Source organism: Phocoena phocoena, chromosome 10 (assembly GCF_963924675.1).
Source record: "Phocoena phocoena chromosome 10, mPhoPho1.1, whole genome shotgun sequence".
Taxonomy (NCBI): Eukaryota; Metazoa; Chordata; class Mammalia; order Artiodactyla; family Phocoenidae; genus Phocoena; species Phocoena phocoena.
The window spans coordinates 52192532-52219641 of NC_089228.1; the positions used below are offsets into that span (position 1 = coordinate 52192532).

Below are 27110 nucleotides of genomic sequence, written 5' to 3' on the forward strand. Positions count from 1 at the left end.
GCATCATCTGTATTGCCGTTAAATATGAATAGACAACTAAGGATGACGGCCAGATGTTTGAGCACATCCGTAAAACCTGCAAAGGGAAAGACAAAGACCAAGATGAAATAAACAGAAAAATAACCCTAAAGGCAACAGAGAATTCAGGAGAAAGGAGAGATCTTAAACAAAACAAAGCAAACTTTCTCAAATTTATATCCTTTAGAGAGATTTGAGATGACATTGCATCCATAAAATAAGAACAGGATACTTGGATAAAGGAGACCAAGAAAAAGTTATTGGAAATTAAAAATAATATCCTAGAAATTAGAACCAGAAGACAGAGATGGAAACAAGAGAGAATATATAAGACATACAGAGGAAGAATCTAGGATGTGCAGGTTACTTACAAGGAAGGGGAAAAAAAATTGAGAAAAAGAAAACATCAAAGAAACGGTACAGATTTTTTTTTCCAAAACAGGAAAGGATATCTGAGTTGCCTAGCATAATGAATGTAAAAAACATCTGTATCCAGACACATCCTTATAAAAATTTAGGACATCGAGGATAAACAGCCTACAAGCTTCTAGAGAGAAAAAGCTGGTCACCTTTTTCAGGAATGAGACTGGCATGAGCCACAGCAGGTGATAGAGGACACAGAACAGTACCCTTGTCATTCTAAGGGAAAATGATTTTCAATATAGAATTCTATACTCATCCAAATTATTAATTAAAGGTGACATATTCAGACATTGCAAAGATTCAGGAAGTTTACCTCCCATGTACCAGTCCTTAGGAAGTTACTTGAGATTTCTCTAGTGAAATGAGGAAGTCATGAGAGCCTAGAAACAGGAGGGAAAAGCCAGAAGAATAATGAAGGTGAATCCTGGACTCTCAGGGAATTTGCTGGTGGTCCAGTGGTTAGGACTCGGCGCTTTCACTGCTGTGGGCCCAGGTTCAATCCCTGGTCAGGGAATCAAGATACCACAAGCCATGCGGCGGGACAATAAATAAATAAATAAAATATAAAAGTTCAAAAAAAATCCTTGACTGTCAAGCCTTGGAGCAGGAAGACTGAGGGTTCCAGTAGGAAGTTTTCTAGTGGGGGAAAAGAGTGGTGGGAGGAACTTGATACCATCTCTGGAAATTTGGAACAACCTAAAGAGGTATTAACCCAACGGCAGACAAGAAAAAAGAAAGCAATTAGAAACCCCAGGGAAAAGAAGAGAAAAAAATCATCTACAAGGAGAGAGAACATGCCATCCCAGTACATATTCGCCACTTAGCTGTGCAGAGAGCAATATTTATATAATTATAATAATGTAAACATTGGTGGGTTTTTTTTTTTTTTGGCTGTGTTGGGTCTTGGTTGCTGCATGCAGGCTTTCTTTTTAGTTGCAGCGAGTGGGGGCTACTCTTTGTTGTGGTGCACAGGCCTCTCATTAAGGTGGCTTCTCTTGTTTCAGAGCACAGGCTCTAGGTGCGAGGGCTTCAGTAGTTGTGGCCCATGGGCTCAGTAGTTGTGGCTCGCAGGCTCTAGAGCACAGGCTCAGTAGTTGTGGCACATGGGCTTAGTTGCTCCGCGGCATGTGGGATCTTTCTGGACCAGGGCTTGAACCCGTGTCCCCTGCATTGGCAGGCAGATTCTTAACCACTGCACCACCAGGGAAGCCCTGATTTTTAATTTAGAGTCAATGTACACTTGAAGGGAGGACTTATGGCTATAGACTAGACCTTTAACCTTGACAATGTAAAAAGTAAAGTTGATGGTTTGGAGGTGGGAGTGGAGAGGAGAGCTCAGCAAAGCGTGCAAATAGCCTTATCTTTAAATGTGTGGACACAAGGGATGTCTTAGTTGGTTAGAACTGAGATATAAGTATATGATATTATTTAAAGCTACAAATTTAACCAGTAGAGAAAGTGAAAATGACATAACCACATTGGTAAGAAAGGGAGATACCCAGAAGAGTACAGCTGAGCTAAATCCCATGTATTAAAGAAATCAATAATCATGCTTTAAATTGATTGAACAAGAAATAGCAGATGAGTATATTATTTAGAGACTAAAAGAAGCAAAAATTGGAAGAATTAAATGATTTTAAAATGGTTTCCTCTGAAGAACAGAGCTAAGAGAATAGTGAGTCAGGAGACTATCGCTTTTTAATATAGCAGTGTTTTATCCTCTTCTTTTTTACTACTTTTAAAAAGGGAAGCAGAGAGAGCAAGAGAGAGGAAGGAAGGAAGGAAGGAAGGGAGAAAGGAGGAAAGAAAGAACTGTAAGGATCCTGACAGATCATAATACAACCTACTTGGAGATTCCAGATGGACATAGACGTTTTTAAGACCTGGGAATTACACCCATACCTTCTGATGTTAATAAAAATTGTGTGTGTGACTCTGTGTGTGTACATATTTAATATTTTATTTAGAAAATAAATTATTTTTATTTTCTAAATTTTTTTATTTAAAAATAATTTCAAGCTTACAGAAAAGTTTCAAGACTAAGAATATTACAAAGAACACTTGTATATTCCACACCCAGATTCACCCCTGTCAACATTTCACTCTATTTGCGTCATCATTTGCCCCTCGCCAAGCCCGTGTGTTCCCTAAACCTCTGGAGGGTTGCAGACATCAGGACCCTTTACCCCTAAATACTTGAGTGTGTATTTTGTAAGAATAGGCAGGAATATGCTCTTATATAACCACAGCAAATTTAACATTGACACCAAACTTTAATCTACCAATAAGATTTAATCTGCAAATACCATCTTTTCCTACTGTAAACTCCCTCCCTTCAGAGTCCATTTTACCATGTACCTTTTTCCTTTTCTCCTCCACTTCAATCTTCTGCTGTCACCTTTATTCTCTCTACTTGTTTTTGCTTTCGGTTTGAAGTCTTTTGTTCTATAATTATTTGAATGATTCCTGGAGCTTAAAGAACAGACATACAAAGATATACACTTAGATTCTGTTTGGGGGAGAGTTTTTGGTTCCTTTGCCTTTCCAAAAATCACTGGCACTGTTGTTTGACTCTTTGACCCTCCTTTTGAAACATGAATTGTATAGATATGTTTCTGAGAGTTTAACAGCTGTTTTTCTTTTCTGTTTTTTTCCCACTCTGGTTTATAGTTTGAAAAAGTACCTGAAGGCCCTATCCCTCCATCCACACCGAAGTTTGCATATGGAAAAGTTGGTCTGAAAAAGGTAAGAAAAAACAAAATGACAGGAACATTGAGAGTGAGGAAGTGGAATTCAGCAGTCGTGAGTGAAAGCGTTATGCTGGGGAATCGGTTCGTTATTTTTCTGTGAACTTGTTTTCTGTGAGACTGATGGGGTGGATGATGTTTCTGGGAAAACGGGGACACGGGAGGTGAGAGACTTGTGTGCATGTTGACAGGGTGAGCACATGGGGCACGAGCGGGCATTCTTAGATCATTTTGGTTCCATTATCCATGTCAAAAGCAGCACTAGGAGCCCTTGTGGGAATAATGTGCACCTTATTGTTATGGCTGGTGATGTTCTTTTCTATAATTCACCTTTCTCAAAGGGGGTTCTCAAAAGGCACAGACATTAACCCTCAATTATACACTCCCCTTCATCTCAAAATGATGTCCTCGTGGCTTGTGGCTTATATATGGTAATTGGGACATCAGGGGGGAAAGCTAGAAATGAATCATAAATATGAGTGAAGACCATTTTATTCTAGGGAAAGAGACAAAGAAGTGAGGTTTCATTTGATAGGAGTGACGTAGCCCAAATCAATTTGTTTTGACCATCTGTGTCTTCAGGTTTTCCCCTCTGATAATCCCTAACTCCTACATGGGTTAACTCACAAGGAAAAAAAGTTACATATTTCTTAAGAATCTTGATAATTCTAAAATAGCATCATAAGTTTTTATCTTTAAGCAAAATACCAAACATGATTGTATAATTTTTCCATTCATGAAGCCCTTTGATGTATTATTCGTTGGTTGAGCTCTTGTAACATTTTCCACCTAGTGTCGGATAGGTGTGTTATGATTTACAAAGAATGTGGTCTCTCTGCCTGATAGAATCTTGCTTTAGATTAACCAAACTTTAATCACACTTGTAAAGGGAGTATCTTCTACTTCTTCATTGCTACTACTTCTTAAGAAAAGGGTTGGTTTGAGTCTTTTTAAAAACTTTTTAAATTTTTGGCTGTGCTGGGTCTTCACTGATGCGCGTGGGCTTTCTCTAGTTGTGGCGAGCAGGGGCTACTCTTCGTTGCGGAGCATGACCTTCTCATTGTGTTGGCTTCTCTTGTTGCGGAGCACGGGCTCTAGGGTGCATGGGCTTCAATAGTTGTGGCGCACGGGCTTAGTTGCTCTACGGCATGTGGGATCTTCCCGGACTAGGGATCAGACCTGTGTCCCCTGCATTAGCAGGTGATTCTTTTTTTTTTTTTTTTTTTTTTTTTTGCGGTACGTGGGTCTCTCACTGTTGTGGCCTCTCCCATTGCAGAGCACAGGCTCCGGACGCGCAGGCTCAGCGGCCATGGCTCACGGGCCTAGCTGCTCTGCGGCACGTAGGATCTTCCCGGACTGGGGCACGAACCCGTGTCCCCTGCATCGGCAGGTGGACTCTCAACCACTGCGCCACCAGGGAAGCCCTTGGCAGGCGATTCTTAACCACTGTGCCACCAGGGAAGTCCCGGTTTATGTCTTTACAGAGCTGTGAAAATTTTATTTTTATGCAACAGAAAATAACTGCAAATGTTTCAAACAACAACATTGCTAAAACATAGCTACCTTAGTACCAGAGCACATTTTGTTTACCAGGAAGGAAAATTGTGAGACCAGAAACTAAATATATACAATTGAAGATAGCAAATTGGCATATAACTAAATGAAGTTTAAGTAGAACATAGTTATATAGGATAAAAGCTTTCACCATGAGTTGAGTTCCTTTAGTTGTCCAAGTGGGAGAGCACCCACTCAGCTGAATTGATGGATTCTTGACCGGGGCTTCCCTGGTGGCGCAGTGGTTGAGAGTCCGCCTGTCGATGCAGGGGACATGGGTTCGTGCCCCGGTCTGGGAAGATCCCACATGCTGCGGAGCGGCTGGGCCCTTGAGCTACGGCCGCTGAGCCTGCACGTCCAGAGCCTGTGCTCCGCAACGGGAGAGGCCACAGCAGTGAGAGGCCTGCGTACCAAAAAAAAAAAAAAAAAAAAAATTCCTGACCAGTATCGTATTAGGGAAAGCCCTGGGTTTGGAGCCAAACCTAACTGCAAATCCTGTCTGTGCCTTGATTCAAGTGAGCTGCTCTGAGCCCCATTTCTTCTTTACTAAAAAGGGACCATAATGCCTGCTTTTCCCGGCGTTGTGAGGATTCAGTGAGGTATGCGGGTAAAGTGATGTCTCCCCTGGAGGCAGCCAGAGCTTGTAGCTATTATCATTGTTGTTATTGCATCAGAATAAACACCATGAGCTGCAAGAATACACAATTATAAGTACGAATTGAGTGTCTACCTTGTGCCGGCATTGGAGGTAAGCTCAGTACAGACCCTGCCCTTAAGGAGCTGACAGTCAGCAAGGACAGCAGTGGTATAAACAACTGGAAAGTGATACAGGCGTGGGAAACATGCAGCAGACCAATTCAGAGGAGGGCACAGTCGGAGCTACTTCATTGGGAGTGGTGGGAAGGCTTACGGAGCTTTGGTTTCCATGCATTTTAAGGGCCTTTCATATACAGGAGGTTGTGTTTGCAGATAGGTATGTTTGAAACTATTTTTAAGTTTATCATCTGTTAATTTTCATCCAGAGTTAAGGAATAGATGGAATTGATTGAAGGTGACTGGGGGACAGCACTAAGTAGAATTTGAACCATTTCAATTTATTTAGGGGTTGGTCAATGACGTTATTCTCTACTGTGATTACCAGGGAGGGGTGACAGTGAGTGAATGCTGCTTTTGTTTCTTTTCAGTTAAAGACAGTGGAGGAAGCTCTCGACATTCTGTGTCCCTCTGGACCCGTAAAAAGCGTTTATCCCTTGACATTTATCCAGGTGAAACAGGTAGGCCTTCAAAGGTAATGCTTCACCTTTTTTCTACTTGCAAAAATGTGCTTTCTGCACTGCCTGTTCTGAACACAGAGACCAAAACGGTAAGTAGATAAATCAGACCCCACATAAATTAACCATGGATCTCCACGCTCTCTTTAGTTCTAAGTACTACGTGGTGAGCTGATCTTTCCTGTGTTTTCCCCCCATTTCTTATTATCAGATAGGTCGTAGCTCAACCTGCTTCAGCATAATTCTGTACAAGCTATAAATTGAGTATATTTAGGACATAATTAATCTTTCTTATAAGGTATCAGAGGAAAACCACTATTTTATTACTCAAAAAAGACAATTATTTGTCCTTAGCTCAAAGGTAGAAGGACTGTGTTCTTAATAGATTAGGTTATTAGAGATTCTTTTTCCTGCTTTTGAAGAGAACAAGAACAGTACATCGTGTGTGTGTGTGTGTTTAATCTCCAGGCCACAGCCCCATCTTTATTGTAAAAGTTTCCCCCAACTTTTTTTTTTTTTTTTTTTGTGGTACACGGGCCTCTCACTGTTGTGGCCTCTCCCGTTGCAGAGCACAGGCTCCGGACACGCAGGCTCAGCGGCCATGGCTCACGGGCCCAGCCGCTCCGCGGCATGTGGGATCTTCCCGGACCAGGGCACGAACCCGTGTCCCCTGCATCGGCAGGCGGACTCTCAACCACTGCGCCACCAGGGAAGCCCTCCCCCAACTTTTTATTTTGGAAAACTTGCCAGAATAGTACAACAAACACCCGTAAAGCTCTCACCTGGATTCACCAAGTGTTAACAGTTACTTCACTTGCTTTATCTTTCTCTGTGTGTATACGCAGTCAACTGCTTTTTTTTTCAGCAGTCTGAGGTAGTTGTCAACATCATGACACTTCCTTTAAGTATTACAGCATATATTTTTTAAAAAGACATTATCCTACACGACCATAAATAATGATCACCCTTAAGAAATTTAGCATTGGGACTTCCCTGGTGGCACAGTGGTTAAGAATCCACCTGCCAATGCAGGGGGACACGGGTTCTAGCCCTGGTCCGGGAAGATCCCACATGCCGCAGTGCAACTAAGCCCACGAGCCACAACTACTGAGCCCGTGTGCCTAGAGCCTGTGCTCCGCAACGAGAAGCCACCGCAACGAGAAGTCCGCACACTGCAACAGAGAGTAGCCCCAGCTCACCACAACTAGAGAAAGCCCGCGCAGCAACGAAGACCCAACGCAGCCAAAATTTTAAAATAAATAAATTTATTTTTAAAAAAAGAAAGAAATTGAGCATTGATACAATCTTATTACCTAATACACATTCCAAAGTCAGGTAGCCCTGGTCATTACCATGGTGTCCTTTATAGCTTAACTTTTTTTCAGTCCAGTTTCCAGTTCATGATCACACATTGTCTTCTTTCAGTCCAGTTTCCAGTTCATGATCACACATTGTCTTCTTTCCTCCGAAACGGTTCCTGAGTCTTTTTTTCTTTCTCTCATGACATGGACATGTCTGAAGAGGTCAGCCCAGTTTTGTATACGGCCCCTCACTGGTTAGATTCAGTGAAACATTTTTGGCGCAAACGTGACAGCAGTGATGTGTTCTTCTCAGGACACCATTTCAGGATGCCCTTGAGGTCACTTTTTGCCTTTGGTTCAATGTTCAGTTTGATCACTTAGGATCTCAGCCCTGTTTTTTGAAATGGAAAGTTATCTCGGCCCTCCTTTCTGACTTCCCGGAGAGATCACCTTCTCGAGGGAATAATAGCACATCTGATCTCACTTTAACGTATTTTGCCTCCAGTTACTATTGTTATACTTGTGATTTCACTCCAACAGCACTGCTTTGTGATAAATAAAAATGAATAATTAAGCTCCCCACCCCACACTTCTTCCTCAGGGTTGGGTAGGTTCTTTCTCTGGTTCTAACACACACTGACTGTACGTCCACGTTTTCATCTACCTGTCTTCTCCACCTAGTAGGGTCTGAGCACATCAGACAAGACACAACACAGAGCAGTAGGAACCTGGGAAGTGAATCCCAGGTTCATGTGTAGACACCGGCAGCCCTTGTTCTTCCTCAGACCCCTTCTGCTCTCTCATCTCTGGCCAAGGCAGTGCTCTCAGATCGGGTGGGGCTCCTGGGCCCTGGCTGTTTCAGATCTGAGACAAGCCCATAGAAGATTTATTTCCAGCAAACCCTTTGGTGGGCACAGCTGCAGGGATTGGGGTGCAGCCCTGGTACCCCTGCAGCTGCCCCCCACCCCATCCCCAGAGGCCTCAGCTTTGCCTTTGCAGGAAGCATCTCAGCTTCTGCTCCCCTCCTGGAAACCCCTGGCTAAGTTTTCCTCGGCCTCTGAGTTAGGACTCACCACTTTGGTACTTTCAAAAGATAAAAACAAGAGAGAGATGGAGATTTGGAGTCTGGGAGGGAGGCATCCTTGCACTTGAAGGTTTGGCTGGCGACAGCAATAGCATTTCTTGAGTTCAGCACTTTCCTGCAACACAGGAACGTGTGTTAGCGGTTTCCTTCCACTCCTGCAAGGCATCTCTCCACTTACCTGGGGTGCACTTTCTTGCTTTTGGGGCCCGAGGAGTAGGGAACTTTGTCTCTGTTCCCTGCTGGATTTCCATTTGAGCTGTCTTGTATGACTCAGGATTTATCCACCTCCCCCAGCTAATGGCCACAGCAGGAAGCCACGAACCGAGGCTGATGGTTGGGGCCTTCCTTTCGGACCAGGGATCCCAGCTCTCAAAGTACTTACTGACTTAGCGACAGGTTACACCCCCATCTCTGTCAGTTTCCCTCGTGCCTTCACTTTAAACAGTTTCTGATTGACTCTTGTTTTGTATGTTAGAGCGGATTTAGCCCAAGAATCTGGAGAATGTTTTACCGAGCGTTCTGTTGCCGTTTGCCTTTTGTTGTTGTCTTTGGTTCTGGTTTTTGAGGTAACAGAAATAACTTTGGGATATATATGATGGGATCCCCCTGAGTGATTCTGGGCAAATCACTTAACACATTCCAGGACCCAGTTCCCTCCTGTGGGAGGGGAGGTGACATTTGACAAAACACTCTTCAGGCTTCCTTGCAGTTCGCTGCTGTGATAGTTTTATTCTATGACCCGAAGATTGAAGCCGGTTCCCTTCTCTCAGATGGAATTTTTGCCGAGGCTAGGGAAGCATTTCATTCCTCTGGTTTTAGAAATGTCACTTTCACACAGATCGAGGGTCACCAAGTTCTCCTAACGTGAATGGCAAGAGTGATGTCTTTTTCTTGCATCCTTCTCTAACCAGTACTTTGGGTTTGTGCTGTACCGAACAACACTTCCTCAAGACTGCAGCGACCCAACACCCCTCTCTTCGTCCTTCAGTGGCGTCCATGATCGGGCCTACGTCTCTGTGGATGGGGTAAGAATTCTCTCTGTACTTGTGGGTCTGCCCCCACGGGAGAGGGGGTTGTGGGTTGCACTTGGTAACATGACAGTCAAGGCCGTGGCTGCCTTTCCATCCTCAGGCTCTAACCCTCCTCGTGATGCCCCTTAGCTCTGCCCCTTGCTTGCTGATGTAGTCTCACCTGTGCTCTGTCTACCTGAGATACACCCCCTCACCCATCCGAACTGCAGGACTGTGCTTAAGGCCCCACCTCCTCGGAAAGCTTCCTGGTTGCCCCAAATCCAGGGCCATCCCCTCTGATTGACCATGTGTGTCACCCATGTCTTCTTTGCTCCTGGAGGGCAGGGTCCGTTTGTACACCCCAGATGACTCATTTAACTGTGGGTCTTCATTACATGAGAAATTATATTGTGTAGGATTGTTCATGATAATTAGAGCTAAAAGACACAAAGGCTTTGGTTTTGTAGCAAAGTAAAGATAACATTTTAGGATTTCCCTTCCTCTCACTGAAACAATCACGTGAAAAAAAACACATGAAGAGATTTTTCCTAACCAAGAAAACTTGTTCAGAAAATTTTAACTGAAAATATCTCCATTCTGTTGTCATTAGCGGCTTTCATTTCAGTGGCAGCAAGTGTCAGACATTATGTGTATACTGGCAGCAGTTTCCAAAATTTCAACCTGGGGGTCGTCTTAGTGAATTACGGTCATTTTTTTTTTTTCATCTTGCATTTAACAAAACTAGGAATATGTTGCTGCTAAAATACCTGTTGTTTCCCCTCATTTTATTATTTCGTCTTTGTGGTTAACGCATCATGTCAGGTATTTTGAAGTGAGACTATTCCACCTGACTCACTGATTTTATCTCGTTTGTCTGACTCTGTCTCCTCTCTCCATGGTGTTGTTTAGAAGCTACTTTTTGTGACTGCCTTTTTGCTGTGAGAACGTGAAGAGGTTCCTGTATTAGGAATCTTCCCCTGGAATTTTTGCCTCTATCCCCTTTCTGTTAAAAATAGATACACAGGCTACTCAACACTCTGTTATAACCTATATGGGAAAAGAATATGAGAAAGAATACATACGTATGTATGTATAACTGAACCACTTTGCTGTACACCTAAAACGAACACAATGTTGTAAATCAACTACACCCCAATATAAAATAAAAATTTAATTTAAAAAATAAAGGACTTTCCTGGTGGTCCAGTGGTTAGGACTCCGAGCTTCCACTGCAGGGGGCGCAGGTTCGATCCCTGGTCAGGGAACCAAGATCCCACATGCCGTGCAGTGGGGCCAAAAAATAAAAAAACAAAAAATAAGATAAAAATAAAAAATAATAATAAAAACAAAAATTAAAAATAAAAATAAATAAATAAATAAAATAAAATAAAAATAGATGCACAACAAAACATCCCAGAGCTAAGGAAACCAGCCTTGCCCCTTCCTTGCTGGGAGCTGAGTCTGCTGACCTTCTTGTGTAGAAAGCAGTGATTTCTGGAACGTGGGCATCTGGCCAGTAACTTGGGCAAAGGAGCCATCAGAGCATTTCCTCCCAAGTCTGGTGACACTTCCAGGCAGGAAAATGAGTGCTGAACTAACTGAGCGGGCTGCCTCTCTGCTGACCCTCCCACCCTAGTTAATTCTCATTTGGCATTGAACTGACAGGTCCCCCACGGAGTCCTTGAGCGAAATACTGTGATCACCCTGAACATCACAGGGAAAGCTGGAGCCACCCTGGACCTCCTGGTGGAGAACATGGGGCGTGTGAACTACGGCAGTTCTATCAACGATTTTAAGGTAGGCGTAGCTTCCCTGTTAGGAGTGAGATTCAAAGGTTGACCTGTGCCTAAGCCACTAGGGGGGTTTCTGTAAATCCATTTAAAAACTCTCCCACATACACTCTTTCCCTCCAGCCCTGTTCACATAGAAGTAATTTTTAAAAGCACACCCACCTTTCCGTATTTGATGAGTGAACCTACCCTGATTTGTTTTGCAACCTAGAAGTTGGGTTATTTTGAACAACTGTTTTCCTCTGCAGGTGATGAGAAAGTTGAGCTTTGCAAACAGAAGCCTTCCTTTGCGTTTGAATTCAGTCATCCTTTAGTAAGAAACAGGAGGAGAAAGCCACTGCACCATGCTTTTCCTTTGCTTAAAAAAACCCACTGAGGTCGCAAAAGGCACTCCCTTGCCAACAAAGCCAGCTTAGCATTTGGTCTGCTCTGTTTTATGGATGTGGATGAACCAGGACAAACGCTTGAATTGCAGAGAACCCTTCCCTTGGTGCACTGCCTCTCACTTCTGTTGGTTAGTCTGTGCCTAGGTGTCTAGTCCAAATACATTTTTCTAATGTACATTTTGAGAGCATTATTCAGCAAACATTTGCGCAGTTCATACTCTGTGCGCATGCTCTGTGAGGCGCTTTGGGGGATCCAAGGATGTTGAGATATAGACTACCCCGTGGGTAGCTCACCATCTGCTAGAGGAGGGAAGTCTTCACTGAGGGAATGATGGCACCACCCACTCTAGGAGAGGACAGGTGTCTGGGGCTATTTCCTGACCCTCCTGGTGACACCTCGGAGGCAAGGCAATGACACTCTTAGGGAATAGCTATACAGGGGCCACTTTTGTCTCCAGTAGAAATGTCCCTGTTACAGTCCTTGTGCTCAGGCTGTAATTAGTGGCCTTCCTGCTTGGCTGTCACAGGCCATGCTGACCTATAGAGTGATGGGGACTCTTATGAGGTGTCTAAGTCCCCAGGACCCAGCCAAGAGCCTGGCACACAGCTGCCTTGTTAATACCTATTGTATTACTAATTGGACAATTGAGGCTTGATATTGAGAAGTGTCCTGGGACTAATTTGGGATCCCACTGGGTTGGAGAAGTTCCCCTCGTAAAAGGCTGGGAAGAGGGACTTCCCTGGTGGCACAGTGGTTAAGAATCTGCCTGCCAATGCAGAGGACACAGGTTCGAGCCCTGATCCGGGAAGATCCCACATGCTGTGGACCAACTTACCCGTGCACCACAACTGCTGAGCCTGCGCTCTAGAGCCCGCGAGCCACAACTACTGAGCCCACGTGCCACAACTACCGAGCCCACGTGCCACAACTACCGAAGCCTGTCCACCTAGAGCCCGTGCTTCGCAATAAGAGAAGCTACCACAGTGAGAAGCCTGCACACCACAATGAAAAGTAGCCCCCTCTCTCCGCAACTAGAGAGAGCCTGCGCACAGCAATGAAGACCCAACACAGCCAATAATTAATTAATTAATTAATTTTTAAAAAGGCTGGGAAGAGAAAGCCAGATAAACCATGAGCAAAGGCTTCGATGCAGTGGCTGGTGCCATGGACACCCCAGGCCCCTGCCCCTGCTGGACAAATAGAGCAACTTCAGAATGTGAGTCTGAGGCTCCCTATCATCATCACGGCCCTTTCTATCCTTTTACAGTGGGCTGGATGTTCTTTTGCATCCCCCCCCTCCACTCACTCTCTCATCCTCAAATTCCATCATTTCCTCCATTCTAGCAATGTCTCTGAATCAAACACTGAAGATTGGGGATTTGGGATCAAAAGCTCTGGCCTCAAGCCAGATCTGTCACTTTGATGTACACACCGTTTGAGTCCGCATATACTGTTTGTGTTTCATATCCCAGTTTGCTTTTCCCAGGAATTCAGGGCTGGAACACAGAGTCACTTAAAGCCAACCTCCACCCCCACCCCCAGCTCATTGCTCTGTTTCTCCTTTACAGGGTCTTATTTCTAACCTGACCCTTGGTTCCAATATCCTCACCAACTGGGAGATCTTCCCACTGGACATGGAGGATGCAGTACGCAGCCACCTGGGGACCTGGGATGGCCATGACAGCGGCTGTGCCCACAGCCCATCTGACTACACACTCCCGGCCTTTTATGTGGCTAATTTCTCTATTCCCAGTGGGATCCCAGACTTGCCCCAGGACACCTTTATCCAGTTTTCCGGATGGACCAAGGTATGTGTCTTCATGGGAAGTGTTTGAATTCAGGCCTCAGACGTCTGGTTTTCAGTCTCTGATTGAGAATCAAAAAGAGCTGCTAATGGGATGCTGTGCGAGTCTGAGAGTGGAGGGTTTTCTTTGGAAGTTTACCCATTTCTCAGGAGCAGGACCATGGCAGATCTTTGAAGATGCAATGGTCAGCATGAAGGTACACCATCTACCCCATTTTCATTGACTGACAACTTCCTTTAGAAACTTCCTCCTTCCTCTAAGAAAAATCATAGTCCCCTTGGAAAGTGCCTAGGAGGAGCCCTTCTTCTTTATTCTGAAGAAAATCTGGCCCAGGCAAAGGGGTGAATATCTGGGGAACCTGTTTTCTCTTGTTCATGCCTAACTCTATACTCTCAGAACACCCCCACCTCCGCGTGAAAGTGCCCCTGTGCCCTGGGGGCATCCACCACTGTCTGTACGATCCTCAGCTCTCCCTTGGCCACTTTACTGCCTGCTCTCTCTCCTTTATTCTTTGAAGACATCAGCATGTCTTCTTTCACCGTTGCCTTCTCCACTTCAAGTCCTGTTTTCATCCTAGATGCCCTTATCGTGACTCAGTTATTCATTCAACAAATATTTAGTGGCCACTGTTACCAAGAGTGGGTCCAGTTGCTTGCTGCTCTAAAACCAATAAAGAGGCAAGGTTGGTGGAAAGGATAGTTTGCTTTATTTTGGTTGCCAGCAATTGGGGGTGGGGAGGACAGACTCCTGCCCAAAGGCTGACTCCCCCCCACCCCCAATCAGCAGGCAAGAGCTTTTACAGGTGGACGGAGGGGGCTACATATAGAAACAGCACAGTCAGCTCTGACAGTTATCTTGAAATTGGTCATCGGTGGTCTGACCACCTTCATCTTGACTGTTTTAAGTACACTTAATCTTCAGCTCCAGGGTCAGTTTGTTACCATTTCCTTGAGGCCAGTGCTCTGAATTGTGGCAGCTTATGTGATGGCTACAGTTCTGGTCCTCGTGTAGTTAACTTCTTCCACCTGGTGGAGATTTCAGTATCTATAAGACAGCTCACAGGACATGGCTCAGAATATGATCTATAGCCCTTGAGGAGGAACTAAAGGTCCTTTTTTTTTTAACATTTTTTTAAGATTTATTTATTATTTTTTTAATTTATTTTTGGCGTGTGTTGGGTCTTAGTTGCGGTGCACCGGCTCTTCCTTGCTGCACGTGGGCTTCTGTCTAGTTGTGGTGCGCAGGCTCCAAGGCACGTGGGCTCTGTAGTTTGTGGCACACAGGCTCTCTAGTTGAGGCAGGTGAGCTCAGTAGTTGTGGCGCGTGGGCTTATTTGCCCTGTGGCGTGTGGGATTTTAGTTCCCTGACCAGATATCGAACCCGCGTCCCCTGCGCTGTCGGGCGGATTCTTTACCGTTGGACCACCAGGGAAGTCCCAAACTAAAGGTCCTTGATTTTACTTAATGACTGAACTCTTATTGTTTTGTCCTGTTTGATTGTTTTCCTTTGCTGCTGTATTTTTCTCACTTCTCTGATTAACCTTATCCTTTGGCTAAAATTTTTCTAGAGACAAAAGGCAGGCTGAAGACATGGTGGGGAAGGACCATAGGGTCTTGCTGCATTTCACTACTGTGTGCCCAAACTTTGTGCCAGGTGCTAATGATACAATAATGAATAGAACCAGATGTGGTTCTTGCCCTCATGGAACTTAAAGTCTTGTTGGGGCAGCCAACCCAAATCATATAATCACCCAAATTAAATGATAGAACTGCAGCTGCAATGGGTGCTAAGAAGAGATATGGAGGTTGATAATAATTGGGCATTTGACCTTGTCAGGGAGGTCAGGGAAGCCTTACCTGGGGACATGATGCTTGACAGAGGTAGGAGTGTTGAATAGGAATTAACGTGGCAGAAAGGGGAGGGAAACATGCTCTAGGCAGAGGAGACAGCATGTGCAAAGGCCATGTGGTTAGAGGGGAAAGCGGCCAGTGTGAGGAACTGATAAAGGACTGAAATGTATGGAACACAGAGAAAATGGAGTGTGGTTCAGAGAAGAGGCTAGAAAGCGGGTAGAGACCAGATCAGGACAGGCCAATTAAACCATATTAAGGTTTGGTCTTTCTGTTGAGAATCACTGCAGCAGCAGAGAGACATGGCACGATTGTGATGTGATGAGCCTCTGTGACCCCAGGATGGGTTGGTTGAGGGTGCATGTGGATTCAGGGAAACTGTCTAGGAGGCTGGCCCATAGTTTCATTGAGAGACTGGGATGGTGGGAGCCAAGACAGAGATGACATCAACTATATGAGAGATGTTTGAAGTTAAATTGGGAATTCCCTGGTGGTCCAGGGTGAGGACTCCACACTTCCACTGCCAAGGGCGTGGGTTCAGTCCCTGGTCAGGGAGCTAAGGTCCTGCAAGCCACATGGTGCAGCCAAAAAAAAAAGAATAAAGTTAAATCAATAAGATGTAATGACAGATCGGATATAGGGATTTAAAAAGAAGGATGCATCAGATGACTCTGAGGTTCTAGGCTTGCAGCTGGGTAGATGGTACCATTTACTGAAAGAAGAAATTTCAGAAGAGGACTTGGGCTGGAAGAGCAAAATCATGAGTCTGGATGTGGACAGCTGAGTTAGAAATGCCTTGGAGAACAGCGGAGAGAAGGTACACAAGGAGGCTGTTGGATTTATGGGTGGGGATTCAGAGGAGAGATCTGGGCTGGGAGCATACATATGAAATCATTTGTGTATGGATGGTCGTTGAAGACATGGGATAGATGAGGTCCTCTAAGGAGAGAGGATGAAGAAGGAAGAAAGGAAGACCTCAGACTGATCTTTGAGAGACACAAACATGACAGAAAGTGAGGAGGAGAGACCAAAAAATGAGAGGAGAACAACATTTATGCTGCCAAGAGGACAAGTGAGATGAAGACAGAAGCATCTCTGCTGGATTTAGCACCAGGGGGTCATGGGGACCCTCAGTAAGGGCTAACCCAGCAGAGTGAAGCATTGCAAGCCAGATGGCCTTCTACTGAGGAGTGTAGGGGGAGGACATGAACACATGAATAAATACGGATACTTGAAGATAAACATTCTTCTTGAGAAGTTTAACTCTGAAGGAGAAGAGGAAAAAAATACTGGAAAAAAAGCTGGAAGAGACGATGCACATGACATGTGTTTAATAAATGCCCTTTTATAATGTTTGCTTTTTACATGTTTATGGACATATGTTTTCATGATGTTTGAAATATTTTCTAATTTCCCTTATTATCTCTTTGAACCATGGATTATTTAGAAGTGTGTTGTTTAATTTTCATATATTTGTGCGTTTTTTAAAGCATATCTTATTTTTGATTTCTAATTTAATTCCTCTATAAAATTTCTGGAAGAAGGAGGAAAATCTTCATGATCTTGGGTGAGGCAAAGATGTCTTATATTTGACACCTAATACATGATCCTTAAAGGAAAAAAATGGATAAATGGGACTTCATCAAACTTGAAAATGTTTTCCCTTCAAAAAACATTATTAAGAAAATGAAAATCCAAGCCACAGACTGGCAGAAAATGTTTTCAAATCACATATCTGACAAAGGACTTGATTTTAGAATATATAAAAATTCATATAACTCAATAATAGGAAGACAACCAACCCAATCAAAAAATGGGCAAAGGACTTGCATGGATAGTTCAACAAAGAAGATATACAAATGGCTGATAAGTACGTGAAAAGATGCTTAATATTCAACATCATTAAGGAAGTACAAATCAACCACAATGAAATACCACTTTATACCCACTAGAATTGCTATAATAATGAAAGATGGACAAGAACCAATGTTGGCAAGGATGCAGAGAAATGGGAAACCTCCTACATTGCTAGTGGAAATGTAAAATGGTACAAACACTTTGGAACACAGTCTGGCAGCTTCTTCAAGGGTTAAATATAAAATTACCATAGGATTCATCGATTCTACTCCTAGGTAGAGACATAAAACATATGTGCACACAAAGACTTACATGCAAATATTCGTAGTAGCATTACCAAAATAACCAAGAATTGGAAATAATTCAAAATGTCCATCAACCGATGAATGGATAAATAAGCTGTGCGATATCCGCACGATGGAACGGTATTCCACAGTAACAAGGAGCAGACTACTGATACAGGCTACAACATGGATGAATCTGAAAAACATTATGCTAAGTAAAAGAAGCCATCATAGAAGGCCACATATTGTATGATCCCATTTGCATGAATCGTTCAGAAAAGGCACATCTGTAGAGACAGAAAGTAAGTGAATGGTCACCTACGACTGAGGGTGGGAATAGAGAATGACTGCAAGTGGGTATGGGATTTCTTTTTGGGGTGATGGAAATGTCCCAAAATTAAATTATGGTGATGGTTGCAAAATCTTCTTAAGTTTATTGAGACTTGGTTTATGGCTGAAGCATATTGTATTTCTTGATGAATATAACTCCGGAATTTTAAGCTCTACCATCCTCTCTCTGGCCACATATTTCTATCCCTCAAACTCTCATGCCTCCCAAGCCTACTCTTGGATCTTATGGATGACCTGAAGCTCCACCATTAAGGCCGTAGTTCTTCCCTATCCTGCATAGACATCACCACCATTTTTTTTTTTTTTTTCCCGGTACACGGGCCTCTCACTGCTGTGGCCTCTCCCGTTGCGGAGCACAGGCTCCGGACACGCAGGCTCAACGGCCATGGCTCACGGGCCCAACTGCTCCGCGGCACGTGGGATCTTCCCGGACCGGGGCACGAACCCGTGTCCCCTGCATCGGCAGGCGGACTCTCAACCACTGTGCCACCTGGGAAGCCCAACCACCATTTTTTTAAGGGCCATCAATGCACTGACCCCCTTGCCCTTCCACTCTGTCTCCTTGATCATCCTCCACTGGGAGTAGGTCCACCATTGGCCTCCGCTGGTTCACCAGTAACTGAGCAGCCCTGGGGGAGCCACTTTGGCACATTTGTCAGGGCCACGTTCCCCTCACTCTCTCCAAACTCTGGCGGTCCCAAGTTGCCCAGCAGTCCTGGGCCTCTCTCTTCCCTGTCCCCAGCTGGCCTTTATGACCCTCATCATCCCCCTTAAACCACCTTCCTCTTCCCCACCCCCTCCGCTGAGGACTCACCCTCCTTGACACTATCAGGTGGGGCTTCTTTGTTCCTCAGCTTTCTCAGACTTACCTCTCTGCCTCCACCCTCGCTTCCTGCCCAGTGGCCTCTAGGAGGAAGTCTAAGCTCCAAATCCCCCTCCCACCTCTTTCCTCCAAGCCGAGGTCCTGTTCTCTTTCTCCTGCTGCATTTTGTCAGCCTTTCTGTCTTCTCTGCCAACTCCCGTGTTGCAGCCCAGAAGTGATATCCAGGGCCTCTGCGACCCAGAAACAAAACAAAGCCCTCCCCGGATCTTCCCACCGGAGCACAGGCAGGCTGGTTCTTGTTCTCTTGCTCCCTGCCCACCCCCGGTCCTTCCCCCCTTTTCCTCTTGGTGTCCTCTGTTCACGCTTTTTCATTCCCTCCCTCTGCCCACCGGGTCTTCACGACATCAGGACTGGCATTAACTCCTCTCTGAAACCTTCCTAGACCCTCAGTCCCCCTTGATCCACCTCGTGCCCCGCCTGGACTCAGCTCCGTGATGCTTCATCACTCAGGCTGGCACCCTGGTTTCACCCACTGAGTCATAAGTTTCACGAGGGGCATTTCTTTAAGTGCCCAGTTTATTCTGTGTCCTCCCTGGGCCTGGCTGCTCTGTAACTGCTTTCAGGTGGAAAGGGGGAGTTGCCTGTGTTGCTGGGTGCCTTGAAAGAAAGCACGTGAGAGGAGTGTAGGCCCTTGGGTGGTCCTTTTGGTGAAGAGGGGCTTGGCTGGTGCTCTGGGTACAGGGCCAAGGCCAATGAGAAGACCCAGCACAAACCATTGCTCACCAGGTGGTGTCAGTTTAGTGCCTTAAGAGAAACAACCTTCAGGAGATGCAAAGTAGAAAGAGAACATTATCTGTCACAGGGCTTACGAACAGGGCTAGGGGGCTCAGATGGAGCTTGAAACACACCTGAAGGATGGATGGTCCTTCATCGGAATTAGAGGCTTTGTCAAGGAGGGAATTTCAGGTGAAAGAATAGTAGATGCAAAAATGAAGAAATGGGGCCTCCCTGGTGGCGCAATGGTTGAGAGTCCACCTGCCGATGCAGGGGACACAGGTTCGTGCCCCGGTCCGGGAGGATCCCACGTGCCGCGGAGCGGCTGGGCCCGTGAGCCATGGCCGCTGGGCCTGCGCGTACGGAGCCTGTGCTCCACAACGGGAGAGGCCACAGCGGTGAGAGGCCCGCGTACCACAAAAAAAAAAAAAAATTAAAAATTAAAAAAATTTTAAAATGAAGAAATGGAGAAGCATAGGGTGTTTTTGAGGTCAAGGGGTTTTGCCTTGGCCAGGTCATAGAAGTGTCACACCCAGGAGTTACTGACCCAGGAGTTTTGCTCGGCACTTAAGAGACACTATCTTCCTAATCATGAAAGGAGGCCCCTGCGGTAGGATGTCCTGATAGTGTCTCCAGTTTGCGGATGAGCAGGGAGAGGCTCAGAGACCTCAGAATCGTGTGTGAGGTACAGACATGGTGGTGGAAAGGCTCCCCAGCCCCAGGTCTGTCTGACTTGAAGGCCCACACGAAAAGGCAGGCAGCATGTACGGGGCCTCGAGGGCCAGCTGGGAGATTGTGCTAATTATCCAGGCAGAAGCTCTTTACTTACTTAGTCAGTCTGATGGATTTTCTGCACCGTCATGCTTGAAAAGTACGTGTACACACAATATTTATGAATGTGTCAAGGGGTTTGGAACCCCAGAAGCCCATCTAATTTATATGTCCGATCAAAAATGAGTACACAGGGCTTCCCTGGTGGCACAGTGGTTGAGGGTCCGCCTGCCGATGCAGGGGACATGGGTTCGTGCCCCGGTCCGGGAAGATCCCACATGCCGCAGAGCGGCTGGGCCCGTGAGTCATGGCCGCTGAGCCTGCGTGTCCGGAGCCTGCGCCCTGCAGCGGGAGAGGCCACAGCAGTGAGAGGCCTGCGTACCGCAAAAAAAAAAAAGAAAAAATGAGTACACAAGTGTTCACAGCAGTAGTATCCAAAATTATCCAAAATCAACCAAAAGGTCGAAAAACCCAAATGCCCATCAGCTAATGAATGCATAGACAAAATCTGGTCTACTCACATAACGGAAAATTATTTGGCAATGAAAATAAATAAATACATAAATAAATAAAATACTTATCGATGTTACAACATGGATGAGCCTTGAAAACATGTGCAGTGAAAAAAGCTAGTCACAAACCATACATACAGTATAATTGCATGTATATGAAATGTCCAGAACAGGGACTTTCCTGGAGGTCCAGTGGTTAGGACTCCACGCTTCCACTGCAGGGCGCACAGGTTCCATCCCTGGTCGCAGCACTGAGATCCTGCATGCCGCACAACACAGCCAAAAAAGAAAAAGAAAAAAGAAAAAAAGAAATGTCCAGAACAGGCAGATCTCTAGATATGGGAAGATCAGTGGTTGCCTAGAGCAGGGAGAAGGGGGTATTGAGGGGAGATGGGGAGTAAATACTAAAGAGTGCAGCGTTTCTCTTCGAAGTGATAGTTGCATAGCTCTGTAGTAAACTAATAACCACTGAACTGTACACTTGAAATGAGGGAATTGTATGATATGTGAATTATAACTCAAGAAAGCTTTACACACACAGCTGCAAAAAGGCCCATCCACAGGCTTTGTGGACCTGGGTTGCACTGGTCTGAAGGTCAGAGGACATACGTCTTTCATACATAGGACAGAGCATGTGTGTTTTCTGTTATTTTCCAGCGAGCGGTGGTCCCTGTTGCCAAGGACAGTCCTGGGCCAGCTCCTGAGGTTCTGAATGATCGGCAGATGCAGAACAGACAGATCCCACGCCCGACAGGGCGTGGAGTTCTGACTTGGGGAGAATGAGCACTTTGGCAGATCTGGGGGTGCGTTGGGGATGGACTGCCTGAAGCCTGGACCGTTTCCAAGACTCTGCCTCCAGGCACTAACCCCGCTCCATCCATCTCCAGCAGGGAGGCCCTGTCAGGCCCCTGTCCCAGCCTCTTGACTTACGCTATTCACTTGCTGTAGAGAAACTACCTTGATGGAGTGAATGAAGTCACTGATAAGGGTGATTCAGGAGATTAAAAAAATCACTTCTGATTACTCAGCCTTACTTAAGTCAGATGTGGATTTCTCGTTAAATGCCCGAATGTCAACCGGGATTTCAGTGGGAAGCGGTCAGGCATGTTTTGCTCCATCCCAGAGACACAGGCCAGCGCTTTGTCCGCACAGAGCTCTCGTCTGATGCAAACTCCCCGCAGTAGGCACTGTTTTTCAGTGCTCCAGCTGGGTCAGATGTGCCAGACCTAAGATGTGCTCTGCCGCTGCAGTGACGTGTGCGCTGTTTATCTCTCCTTCAGATGCGTGTGGACAATCGCACATGAATATCCTGTGTAGCCTTCCTGCATTTTTTTTACCACTCGCAGTACATCTGGGTGCCTAGCAAAGCCTGGCAATGAGAGGGGTGGGATAACTTCCCGCTTTTCCTCTACCAGAATTAAGCTTTGAATGTTAAGAATCAACATAGAATACGGACAAAAAGCAATTTTATTCTTTAAAGGCAAACATTCCCTCTTTGAAGATGTAAAAACAATCACGAAATAAAAGAATTTATAACAAAGAGCTGACAGAAATCCCTTCTATTTTGAGACTCTTTTTTTGCATCTTGCCTTTGAAATTTCCAGCTCTCCAATCAATTGGTCTTTCTGGTGACCAGGCCTATCCGGAGGCCTGGTCACCAGAAAGATGATGTGATTAGAGGGTTGGAACTTTCAGCCCCACCCCCAATCTCTAAAGCCAACATGGGGGACTGGAGATGGAATTCTATAAAAACTCTAGAACAATAAGATTCGGGGAGCTTCTGGGTTGGTGAAAACATTCCAGTGCTGGTTGGTACACCTGGGTGGGAGGTACACCTGGACAGGAGGTGCACCTGGAGAGGGCTGGGAGCTCAGCCACCCTCCTACCTTGCCCTATGAATCTTTTCCATCTGGCCATTCCTGAGTTGTAGCCTTTATAATAAGCCCATAAATATCTGTAAAATGTTTTTCTGTGTTCTGTGAGCCATTCTAGCAAACGATTGAACCTGAGGAGGGGTGCATGGGAGCCCCCAGCTTACAGCTGGTTGTTCAGAAGCAGGACTCCAGAGTTTGGAGCCTTACACAACTGGAGGGGTGGAGCTGTCAGCCTCTGAGAGGGGTGACTGAGCAGCACAGGTGGGGACCGGAGGCCCTATGTTGAGCATGTTCAGTCTCAAGTACTTCCTGTTCATCCAAGAGGAGCTGTCTGCTCTTGGCCACCAAAGCCTGCAACACAGCAAAAATGGAAAGCTGCACTCAGTACAATGGAATATTGTCATCTCTGTTTCCAGACCCAATGGCCATATTCTAGAAAACCTGTCAGTCTTGAGTCTGTATGGATAATTCTGTACAAATGGGGAGGTGGGGTACAATGTAAGTTAAAGGTGTGCTTTCGGTGCCTATCCCAGGTTTGGGGCTGTTAGGAAAGGACCCAACCTGTAAAACTGACTCTGAGTGGAGGACGATGGAGAGGAACTCTGCTCCCACACTCCTCGGAAACCGTCCCCGCCGAGGCCACCGACACGCACATAGTGACACCCCAGACGTTTCTCACTTAACGTCTTGGCAAGTAATGTCTGACATAGGTAACCACTCCCTCCCTTGAAGCTATCCTGACATCTGTGACCAAACTTCTGGTTTCCCTCCCCGTCTTCATTCCTCCTCAGGCTTCTCTTTCTGTGTCTGTGTTTCAGTTCTCAGGACTTGATCCTGGGCCCTCTTCTTACATTTTCGTGGGAGGTCATCCTCACAGATGTGCTGGTAACACCCAAATTTTCAGCTCCAACTCACCACTTTTGAGGACCGGGAACACCACATCCAAGCACCCGGGTGGACCAGCTACCGGAGGCCTCAGAGGCACCTCCCACCCGATACATATAAGACAGACCCTTCCTCCTCATTCCCCTGAAACCTACTCTTCTGCAGGAGAAGTGGTCCAAGGACAAGGAAGGAAGCTGGACTTTAGTGCAGCAGTGGTGGGTGGGTGGGGGGGGGGGATGGAGAGGGGGCCCAGCTGTGGGAAATAATACCAGCCAACTCATCATGGAGCACTCCCTGCACACCAGCCACTGTGCCGAGTGCTCACCTGTGTCCTCTCACTGTCACTTAACAACAGCCCTGAGAGAGGCACGGACACGACAGAGGTAGCCCTAACGGGATTTGGTGACTGATTAGTGAAAGAGGAACTGACTAGTAGAGGATGATCCTACTCTTGCTAAATCGGGTTCAATGACATCATTTACTTTGCTAAAAAGCACCTTGAGGCCATGGAGATGTGTATCAGTTAGCTTCTGCTACTTAACAAACCACCCCAAACTTAGTGGTTTCAAACCAAGACCATTTATTTAGGTCCTGATTTGGAGTGTTGGCAGACTGGGTGGTGGTTCTTCTGCTGGTCTCAGATGGGCAGGGCCTTCTAGTCAGGGAGGAGGCCCTCCTCCTGGGGGCTGGCTGGCTGTCTGCTGAGGCCACAGAGATTGGTCCACATCTCTCTCATCATCCACCAAGCCAGCCCTGGCTTGTTCCTATGGTGACTGGCAGTGTTCAAAGAAAGAAGGCAGATGTGCAAGGTTTCTTAAGACCCAAGCCAGAATTCACATGTCACTTCTTCCATGTTCTTTGCCCAGAACAAGTCACTAGGCCAGCCCCATGCAAGGGATGGAGAAACAGATTCTACCTCCTGATAGGGGAAGCTGCACAGAATTGTGGCTATTTCTGCAGTCTGCCACAAAGTCTTAGCAAGGTTTGACCCTACTTTCATTCTGAATTTGCTATTTTTTTTCAACTTTTTTTGGCCTGATTTACAGTTATTCTTACCCCCGACAAAATCTACTATTTCCACCTCATTCGTTGTTTCTAGTCACAAGTCCTGTGAACTTGGAAACTACATAATCAGACTCCTTTGCACAAATATATATTAATTTAGTAACAAAAAACTTGTAAGAATTGTGTGTAAACAGGAGTAAATAGGCTCTGAGTGAAGGAGGGTCTCCTACAAATTTTAGTGCATGGACTTTGTAACAAATAGTATATGGCTGCCTGGAGGTGCTTTTCACTCACCAGTTCCTAGCCTCATGTGAGAACGTGTGAATGACTGTCGTTAGGTGAGATGCTTCATAAAAAGATCAAGCAATGGTGGCACTCTGGGGGACTTGAGAAGGAAGGAATTTATCTCTGGGGTTTGCTGAGAGGAGGAAGTGACTCATCTTTTAGGCTAATATTCTATGTTTTCATGGCTTCGATTCTATCTGGGTCCATCCCAAAATACAGAGAAACCACAAAGTTCTTTAACATTTTTACTCTTAAGACCAAGGAGGAAGCAAAGGATTTGCATCAGCTGCAGACCCCTTGGGGTCTGAAGGAAGGGGAGATTTTGTTTTTCCCCTGTGTACTTCATGGAGGTTTACTTAATGTCTTATCTCTCACTATTTTACCCTTTTTTTCCCATTTTTTTTCCCTCCCAAGTTAGCACCATAAATATTCATGAATTGTGTGTGGTGAGAGCCTTCTAACCATGAGAAATGAAACTTTGTCTTTTCCATGTTAAGTCCTCCAAGTGTCTAAATATCTTTTTCCAGAGTAGGACAGAGTCGACATTCAACCCAAGTTTGCTGTTGCTAAAGGAACTCCTGACCACATCTGAAAACTTTAAAGCTATGACTTAAACCAGGATTGACTCTTATTTATTTATTTATTTTTGGCTGTGTTGGGTCTTCGTTTCTGTGCGAGGGCTTTCTCTAGTTGCGGTGAGCAGGGGCCATTCTCTATCGCGGTGCACGGGCCTCTCACTGTCGCGGCCCCCTGTTGCGGAGCCCAGGCTCCAGACACGCAGGCTCAGTAGCTGTGGCGCACGGGCCTGGTTGGTCCGCGGCATGTGGGATCCTCCCAGACCAGGGCTCAAACCCGTGTCCCCTGCATTGGCAGGCAGATTCTCAACCACTGCGCCACCAGGGAAGCCCCAGGATCGACTCTTTTGCTTTGCGTTCTTATCAGAGGGTTCTATTAATCTAGAGAATTTAAAACAGACAAGCAGACACATGTCTGTCTGACAACACAGAGTAGGTCAGGCACTTCCTATCTGTCATTGGAACTATTACCACCTTGGTGATAATAGCAGAGAGCTGGAGTCAGCCAGGGGTCAAGCCGTGGTCAGAGAAAGTCAGCCTTTGTCATGGAGATATTTCGGCTGGGACAACCACGGGAAGCCCCAGAAGCCACTTGGGTTCACTCTACAGATGCTCCACCTCAGTGAGGCTCCCTATATTAATTAAGAGTTTGTCTACTTTTAGGGACTCCCCTGGCGGTCCAGTGGTTAGGACTCCGTGCGTCCACTGCAGGGGGCATGGATTTGATCCCTGGTCGGGGAACTAGGATCCCACAAGCTGCATGGAGCAGCCAAAAGAAAAAAAAAAAAAGAGTGTGTCTACTTCTAGATCACATGTGCCTACTCTCCCCTCCACCAATAATTTCAGCATTACTTTTAAAAGAGAAACAAAAATCAGAGTGTAGGGCTTCCCTGGTGGCACAGTGGTTGAGAGTCCACCTACCGATGCAGGGGACATGGGTTCATGCCCCAGTCCGGGAAGATCCCACATGCCGCAGAGTGGCTGGGCCCGTGAGCCGTGGTCGCTGAGCCTGCGCGTCCGGAGCCTGTGCTCCGCAACGGGAGAGGCCACAACAGTGAGAGTCCCGCATACTGCGAAAAAAAAAAAAAAAATCAGAGTGTATATGTTTGTTTGTTTGTTTGTTTTATAAGTTCATTTATTTCATTTATTTATTTTTGGCTGCGTTGGGTCTTCGTTGCTGTGCACGGCTTTCTCTAGTTATGCGAGCAGGGGTATACTTCATTGCGGTGCACTGGCTTCTCATTGCTGTGGCTTCTCTTGTTGTGGAGCATGGGCTCTAGGCACGTGGGCTTCAGTAGTTGTGGCTTGTGGGCTGTAGAGCGCAGGCTCAGGAGTTGTGGCACACGGACTTAGTTGTTCCGGGGCATGTGGGATCTTCCTGGACCAGGGCTCAAACCCGTGTCCTCTACATTGGTAGGTGGATTCTTAACCACTGTGCCACCAGGGAAGTCCCAGAGTGTATATGTTTTTTAAAATCGATTTTTTTTTTAAGTTTGACTCTTTTAAAGTGTTAATCAAGGGGGAAAGCAAATATTGCATTGTTCTTCCAGTAAACAGTATTCTCTAAAATTCTTTAGCTGAGAGCGGAGGGGCATGAAGTATCTTTGAGTAGGGCTGAGTCTCTCCCCAGGCAGAATTATCCTCCAGTGTTATTTACTGAGTCAACACTGGTGTATATTGAATGTCTCTCTGCTAGGTGCTGAGAAGCTCTCCCTGAACAAGACAGACTCAGCCTTTTCTTTCATAGAGTCTCTGCTGGAAATAGCTGATAAACCAGTAATGAGACAAATGACCAAAATTTCAAACACTGACAGTAACTAGAAGAAAGAAATTAAAGGGAGAGTGAGTGATGGAATGGAAGGCCCAGAATTGAG

The 27110-nt window shown here is 45.7% G+C and overlaps 1 protein-coding gene across 1 annotated transcript in view; it reads left to right on the top strand.

The window, feature by feature from the left end:
• GLB1 (galactosidase beta 1) overlaps positions 1-27110 on the top strand; it is a 90139-nt gene that overhangs the window by 58683 nt on the left and 4346 nt on the right. The window contains exons 11-15 of the mRNA XM_065886440.1: positions 3112-3186; positions 5927-6016; positions 9310-9423; positions 11074-11205; positions 13154-13393. Of these exons, the coding sequence (XP_065742512.1) occupies positions 3112-3186; positions 5927-6016; positions 9310-9423; positions 11074-11205; positions 13154-13393 (651 nt within the window). The remainder of the gene's footprint in view (positions 1-3111; positions 3187-5926; positions 6017-9309; positions 9424-11073; positions 11206-13153; positions 13394-27110) is intronic.